Genomic DNA, 8,345 nt, shown 5'->3' with positions numbered 1-8,345 from the left:
CAGCCACAGAGGCCATGCAAAGACAGAAGGTGGGATGGGACAGGTGTGTCTGGTGGGCCAGATCACGTGCCTCCCACCCCTCATGCCTCTCCCTTCACCTCCTGCTCGTGTCACTGCTGTGCCTGCGGCTTGAAGGGCCGGCCCAGTGGTCACAGTGGGCTGTAGAGCTGGGGCTGGTGGGCTGCAGCTGCTGCAGGACACCATTGGCCCCGCATCTCACCACCTCCTCCAGCCCGTGGGCCTTGTGTTTGCCATGTCTGACCTAGCTCAACCTAAATAGAATCTGATCAGTCATATGGGCTAGAAGCGGGAGGGAACACCCTCCCTCAGTCCTGGTTCATAGCACAAGTCTCTGCCATCTCTTGCTCATGCTACTTTTTTATAATAGATTTATCATTTTTCTGGAATAGCACTAAACCAGGGGTGTCAAACTGCCAGCCCACGGGCCGGACACATCACTACAAAAGTGTGCTCACCCCATTGCCGGCAATGGGGAAAAAGCTTTGGTACGTTGTGCAATGTCACATGACGTCATGAGTTTGACATGTCTGCACTAAACCCACATTCATAAGGAACCTGATTATCAGCTCTAGGTTGACATGAATGATTTGTGCTTAAAGGAAACCATTCTGACAGGACTCACTTTGAGTGAAAATGTTTCATGCACAGTAACGTAGTTGGCAAAATAACTCTTTTGTTTTATTCTGGCCTTTAAGGTTATCTTCACATGTCTTTGCTTGAAGACAAAAATAATGCCTTTAGCTGATTGTTGTTGTTGTTGTTGTTGTTGTTGTTGTTGTTATTATTATTATTATTATTATTATTATTATTATTATTATTATTATTATTATTATTATTATTATTTCCTGATTTTGCCCCCCCTTTACATTCATATTGTTCCCAGGAGTTGTAATGCAACAGAAAATAAAAGAATTGAAATTTCCTATAGCAAAATAATAACATCTATCTACTTTCTTTATTTTATCTGCTGCTTTTTTGGCAGTTGCTGCTGCTCTGTTTGGAGCCACAGTATAGTCATTTATTTTAATGAAAGAGCAGGCCCAGGGTCCACTGAAAGATTTTTTTTTTTATGTAAAGAGAGAAGCAGAAAGGAACAAAGAAGAGAGTTTTCTTCCTGTCCTGCTGATATATCATTGGAATAAATGAATATATCTTCAACATCTTCATCAATGATTTGGATGAGGGGATAATGGGAAACTCATCAAATTTGCAGATGGCACCAAGCTGGCAGGAATAGCCAATACTCCGGAAAAAAGGCTTTAGAGACAGGAGGCTCTGGACAGACTCGAACACTGGGCACTATCTAACAAAATGAAATTCAATTGTGAAAAAAGTAAGGTTCTGCATTTAGGCAGGAAAAACCAAATGCACAGGTATAGTATAGGTGGTACCTTGCTCGATAGTAGGAACTGTGAGAGGGATCTCAGAGTCCTAGTAGACAATCACTTCAATATGAGCCAGCAGTGTGCTGCAGCTGCCAAAAAAGCCAACACAGTGCTAGGCTGCATTAACAGAGGAATAGAATCAAGATCGCGTGAAGTACTAATACCACTTTACAATGCCTTGGTAAGGCCACACCTGGAGTACTGCATCCAGTTTTGGTCACCACGATGTAAAAAAGATGTCGAGACTCTAGAAAGAGTACAGAGAAGAGCAACAAAGATGATTGAGGGACTGGAGGCTAAAACTTATAGGGAACGGCTGCTGGAATTGGGTATGTGTAGTTTAACGAAGAGAAGGGTGAGGGGTGACATGATAGCAGTGTTCCAATATCTCAGGGGCCACCACAAAGAAGAGGGAGCCAAGCTATTCTCCAAAGCACCTGAAAGCAGGACAAGAAGCAACGGATGGAAACTAGTCAAGGAGAGAAGCAACCTAGAACTAAGGAGAAACTTCCTGACAGTTAGAACAATTAACCAGTGGAACAACCTGCCTGGAGAAGTGGTGAATGCTACAACACTGGAAGTTTTTAAGAAGAGACTGGACAGCCATTTGTCTGAAATGGTATAGGGTTTCCTGCCTTAGCAGGGGGTTGGACTAGATGACCTCCAGGGTCCCTTCCAACTTTATTATTATTATTATTATTATTATTATTATTATTATTATTATTATTATTATTATTATTATTATTATTATTAGCTGAGCAACAACAAAAAAACACCCAAAAACAAAACTTTACATATTACCTCAGTGTAGCTGCTAGATTTATAAATGACCTGGTAAAACATTTATTTCTGGAAAGCTGTCGGGTTTGGTGTGCAATCATTCCAACATAAAGGGCAGTAAGAGAGAATGGTTAAATGCCATTATGGTGTCTTCTGAAATTGAATAGTTTTCTGCATAAAGATGATTGCTTGGCATATTGAAATGAGACTGCCAGTATGCATGAAGGAATATTTTATCGACTCGTACTGCCCCCTGTACAATTCATGATCACAGGACATGTTGATAGCCACCACCGGTAGTTTTCAACTTACAATCACAATCGGGACCAGAATTACCATTGCTAAGCAAGGTGATTGTTGAGTCACATCGGATTTTATGACCTTGTTTGCCATGGTTGTTAAGTGAATCACTGCAGATGTTAAGTGAATCATGCAGTCATAAATACATGCTGGTTACCAAGTGCCCAAATTTTGATCATGTGACCATGGGGATGCTGCTATGATCATATGTGTGAGGTCCAGTTGTTAGTCACTTTTTTCAGTGCCAATGTAACTTCAAACAATTGCTAAATGAAGAGTTATATGTTGAGGACTATCTCTAACTCAATTCATAAAGGATATGTCTCCAAGAGTTATTGGTCTTTTAAGATTCAATGCGACCTCCAGGTTGAGAGCAGCATATCTTCAAATAAGATTGCAATTGAACAATGACAGAAGATAATTTCTTTTTCTTCCCTGCTTTTAAGCCCTGTAGAGATTTCTGATTGGCCACTGCAAGAAACAAATTGTTATCCAGTCTAAGATGGTTATCCTCTAGATGGCAGCAGAGAGCAAAACAACCTCTAATTGCTTGCTGCCATCTAGTGATCATTTGGGAAGGATAGCTCAACCTTTACCTAATCGAGAAAAGCAATTTGTACACCCTTATTAGCAGGTCTAACATACAAGGAATTATTTCTAGATTTACCCCTTCAAATCAATGGGACATGAATTAGCAAGCCTTTTGAGTAGGCTGCCATGCTTGAGTCTTAGGGAATCAGAAAATTAACACACCAACATCCAGTTTAATGTGTTTGTTTTACAGAGCATCAAAGTGAGTTGGCTACCCCCACCGTCCAGCATGCAAAATGGATTTATCACCGGCTATAAAATACGGCACAGAAAGACAGCTCGCAGGGGTGAGGTAGAAACATTGGAGCCAAATAACCTCTGGTATCTGTTTACAGGTAAGTGTTTACATGACATTAGCCTTATAAAACAGAGGAGGAATGAAATACTAGGGGAATAAAATGAGACTTTACTTCAAGCGAATGTTGGTTGCCTTGCGTTCTGCTGACATTTATTGGACGGTACAACAACAGCCTTCATGCATTATTACTTTGTTTCCTATTTAATTGTTTTATCATCTATTTGTGCCTCCCAATATTCCATGCCTTAATGAGTTTGCAATACAATTCCCCATGCTGTCTTGCAGGTTTTATCTTAAATTAGGTTCTACAAATGACAAGTCCAAAGCAAAAACAAAGCCTGTCACCCAGAAACAAGACGTTGTGGTCATTATTTCTAAGCCAAAAAAAATGGCCATTTGTTTTGATAGGTGAATGCAGACGAACTCTCCATAGGTATTTGATTCCACCTGCAGTTTCATGCTTACCTTTTTGCACTTGCTCAGAAGTGTTCTTTAAGACCTGCATCCTTGGTGGGAACTTTTAAGCCAAGATATACTTTCAGAGCTGTTCAGTCAAAACACATCCATTTCTTGTCAGAAATATCAACTTCTTTTCATGTCTCAGCTAGCCCAAGTAAATTCAACTGCATGCTGAATCCCTTTCAGTAAGTATATAAAGATATGGAACTAACTGTTGATAGACTACTTTACTCTACTGGTTAATGCACCAGGCTAGAAACCATGAGACTCTGAGTGTCCTGCCTTAGGCATGAAAGTCAGCTGGGTGGCTTTGGTTCAATCACCAGGAGGCGGTGAGTTCTAGTTCCACCATAGCCATGGAAACTAGGCTGGGTGACTTGGGCCGGTCTCTTTCTCTCTCAGATAGATAGATAGATAGATAGATAGATAGATAGATAGATAGATAGATAGATAGATAGATAGAGTAGATAATGTTAATCAGTTTCAAGAAAGGCTGTTAAATATTGCAAGCTGAATGGAATATAAATAAATACAAACCTCAGTGTCACAGTTTTGCTTCCATATTACAGTATTTTCCAAAGGAACTGGGAATCTTGCAGCTTTTAAAGAGATTATTTAAATATTCAAGCAGCAAGACTTGGTTTCCTTAAATTCGTCTGCTCGTAAAGGCAGGTGTTTTTGCCCACTAATGAGGACAGCTGCAATACCCAAGTAATTCAGAATTGCAACAATGACTTTAAATCACTATTGTTGATTTTATAGTTGGATTGAGCATCAGCTAGAATTTCAAGGTGGATATGGCTCTTTCAAGTTTCAAAATCCTTCCCCAGGGGATCTCTGCAATTAAATGTGCCTGCTTATTGTTATGCTTCATGGTTAGTATAAGATGCACGAAATGATAAACATGTAATGATGTCAAAGGGAAGAGAAATCTGGTACAAAATAACTTCAAGGCATTTCTGTGTTGGAATGTAACAATTGTCAGAACAAAATAGCTGCTTCAGGATTCAAACTGGATTGAATGCATTATTAAAATTCGAGATGGGAGCTTAGCTTGTTGTATGTCTATTCAGATTCTCAGTCATCCAGGTCATGGTTGTCCCAAAGGGGCTTTTTCAAAAGGCAACTGGACTTTGTTTTTCCTTGAAGACATTTCACTTCTCATCCAAGAAGCTTCTTCAGTTCTTCAATCAGAATTGTAGAAGCTTCTTGGATGAAAAGCAAAACGTCTTCAAACAAAACAAAGTTCAGTTGCCTTTTGAAAAAGCACCTTTGGGATAGCTTGTTGTAGCTACTATAGTATCTGCTTTAGAGAAAAAAAATGGTTATACTTTTACAGAGGTGCTATAAATTAGAACATATGAGTGGGAAAGGCTGTGCAGTATAGCTCAGTTTACTGAACATTTTAATTTAATTTAATTTTATTTTATTGAATTTATATACCGCCCTTTCCCGAAGGACTCAGGGCGGTTTACAGGGTATAATTTTTAAGACATTAATACAAAAATTAAGACCAATTTAAAAAAGATTAAACTAAGTCCCTGCAACGTGTAAAACCCCAATTAAAACCCCAATTAAAATTAAAACTCAGCCTGAGAATGTAACAGTGCTGGCAGAGTTCTCAGGCAATATTTTGCCTTCCCTCTTTACTTCTTGCCGAACATTGCTGTTTGATTAGCAGCTGTGGGAGAGGGCCAAGAAGGGATATGGAGAAAGGAGCACAGGTACGTATCACCTGTTCAGGCTTTCTGTTCTTCCACAGAAAGGAATAAATTGGACTGAGCTCAGAGGAGGGGGAGCAAGGTGGCGAGGGTTCAAGATACCGTCCTCTGTGAGAAATATTAAAGGATCTGGATGTGAATTAGCCCACAGAAGACAAGGCTGACTAAAGATACCATAGCAATCTTGGTAGTCCTCAACTTATGACCAGTTGCTTATTGACCATTTGAAGTTATGATGGACTTTCCCAGGAATACTTATGACTCAGTTCTGTAGTTCCACCAGCTAGCTTCCCCACTCCTGTGGTCATGTGATTGCATTTTGGGTGCTTAGCAATTGGCCTGCATTTAGGTTTTTGCTAAAAAAAAAAGGGATGTTTACTTCTGTTTTTTGGCAAAACCGGCCCATAGCAAAAAGTTGATTTGCTTAATGACCAGGGCGTTCACCTTATGATTGTGGCAGTTGCCATAGTTGCTTTAGGAGTACAACAGTCAAATAACGAATGCTGCAAAAAGTGTTATAAAGTCAGGTTGGTCAACTGGATGACCTGACCTGCTTTACAACTGTCAGAACTTATAATGGACAGACTCCATTACAGTCATATGTTACCTGTATCTGAAAAGTTGTCCCAATAAATAGGAAACTGAATAATTCTCCATTTCCCAGAGGGCAGGAAGAGGAGAAGAGAAGAGAAGAGAAGAGAAGAGAAGAGAAGAGAAGAGAAGAGAAGAGAAGAGAAGAGAAGAGAAGAGAAGAGAAGAGAAGAGAAGAGAAGAGACTGCAGCTGGGAAACCCTGTTTTAGTCCTCCCTTATGCATATAAGTCAGCTTGGCTAGTCACTCTCTTTAAGTGTTAGATTGCAAAGTAAAAACTTTTTTTAAAAAAAAAATCTACCAATCTGCCTATACTGGGCCAGTAGGACAGATCATAGTTTATAACTTTCAGTGAAGAAAACTTCATCCTGCTGATGCATACACACATAGACATATTGACACGGGGAGAGGAGAACTAGGTTTGGAGACGTACTGCTATGCTAGAAATGATTGCATTAATGTGACTTGTAGGATGCCAGCAGCATTAACTGAATGTTTTCTGTTTGATTTGCATTGCAAATAGGTCTTGACAAAGGAAGCCAGTATAGTTTCCAGGTTGCAGCTATGACAGCCAATGGAACGGGACCTTCTTCAGAGTGGTATACTGCAGAAACTCCAGAGAGTGATCTTGATGGTAATTGTACTTATTTTCACAGCTGTTATGCTTGTTTTGTGCTCAGATAGTTGTCTCGCCTTTTGGGTAAACTGCTGTGGAGGTTAGGATGAGCCGATGTCCAAGTCACTGGAGTTGATGCCTGAATATTTTCTTGAGCAGAAGTGCTTTCATTGATTGCATGCTGCTAAATTTCTCTCTGTGTATGGGCAAGTGAAGCAGAAATGAGAAAAAAAGACAGTTCTGTTCTCTTCCATTATTTTCACAAAGTGTTTCTAAGCATCTATCTAATTTTAACTTCTGCACCAGCTGTTGCTACCTTGTCTTTTGCCAAACTGTAACAATTGGACGGATGCTCAGAGCAAGGATAGTTTTCACGGTAGCCTTCAACTTCAATATTTTCCATGCTGTGGGTACCGCAGGAGATAGCTAAAGAGCTGCTTTACTCTGTGGCAGGTCTAAAATCTATCTGATCAGCCCAGTCTATTGGAATTCTTAAAGCCTGAAGGCAAAGCCTTCCAGATTCTGAAATACTTCAGCCTCAAATCACAAGTCTAGGGCTTCATTAGAATGTAAGTATGGATTAACAGGAGGAAACCAACATCTCTTATGTCTAAAAGAAAAGAAAAAGCTTTACAGAAGCTCATGACTTCAGGAGACATCTCCCACTGTTTCTCCCCAAACATTTGATACAACCCTAAAAAGTTACCTTTTAGCCTTTGGTTGAAAGATTCAACCTTGCAGGGACAGAGAAACCCACTCTGATCCATTCCCAAATGAAACAGAGCTGTGTTACTGCTGTTGCTAAGGCTTGAAAAGCCATATGATTAGTTTCCCAATTATGAGCATCTCAGTTTAAAAAAAAGGTCCTCGAAGAAACTGGGACAAGTGCCAAGAAGGGTAATGAAGTGGTCATGGGACTAGAAACAAAGTCCTAGGAGAAGAAGTTGGAAATATTTAACATTGGGGAAAAAAGGAACAGGCAGAAGAAGTATGGCAATACACTTCAAGTATCTAAAGAGGTGTTTTTTTTTTCACACAAAGAAGGCCAGGACTTCCTCTGTTTTCCCAAAATGCAGGACTCAGAATAATGGTTTTAATTACAGTCAAGTACTGTAGATTTCAGCTGAATGCAGAAAAAATAGTAATGTTTTTGAATACATTGGAACTTGAGTAGAGAGATATCATGCACCCCTCTACTGGATCAGATCAGATAGATTCATCCCTCTGGAATGTTTTAAATCAGATTCCTGTATCAAAGAGGAAGTTATATCATCCTGACATACAGACCTGCCCTTAATGCTCTCAGTTTGAGGGTAAACATCAGTATGCAAAACACAGGAAAGGTAAAAGGAATAAAAAAGAGCTATCACTAAATCTAATCTGAATCAACACCATATTGATGCAAATTAGATTTAGTTCTTTTTCTTGTTTCACTCCAGTTACCTTTCTATATCTGTCCTTCCAAACCATTCTTGCTTCAGCTATGTCTCCATATCACAGACATGTCAAACACAAGGCCTGGGGGCCAGATCCGGCCCGCAAAGTGGTTTCATGCGGCCTGCGAAGCCATCCTGGAAACAGTG

General features: G+C 39.9%; 1 protein-coding gene across 1 annotated transcript in view; it reads left to right on the top strand.

Moving 5' to 3' along the window:
* Nucleotides 1–8,345, top strand: part of DCC (DCC netrin 1 receptor) — a gene marked incomplete at its 5' end in the record, with an annotated part of 1,142,764 nt that overhangs the window by 949,910 nt on the left and 184,509 nt on the right. The window contains 2 exons of the mRNA XM_083355563.1: nt 3,271–3,412; nt 6,670–6,780. Coding sequence (XP_083211689.1) covers nt 3,271–3,412; nt 6,670–6,780 — 253 coding nt within the window. The remainder of the gene's footprint in view (nt 1–3,270; nt 3,413–6,669; nt 6,781–8,345) is intronic.

Source organism: Vipera ursinii (genome assembly GCF_947247035.1).
Source record: "Vipera ursinii genome assembly, chromosome: 2".
NCBI lineage: Eukaryota > Metazoa > Chordata > Lepidosauria > Squamata > Viperidae > Vipera > Vipera ursinii.
The sequence above is the reverse complement of the archived record's forward strand: the minus strand, read 5'-3'. Positions and strand labels throughout refer to the sequence as shown.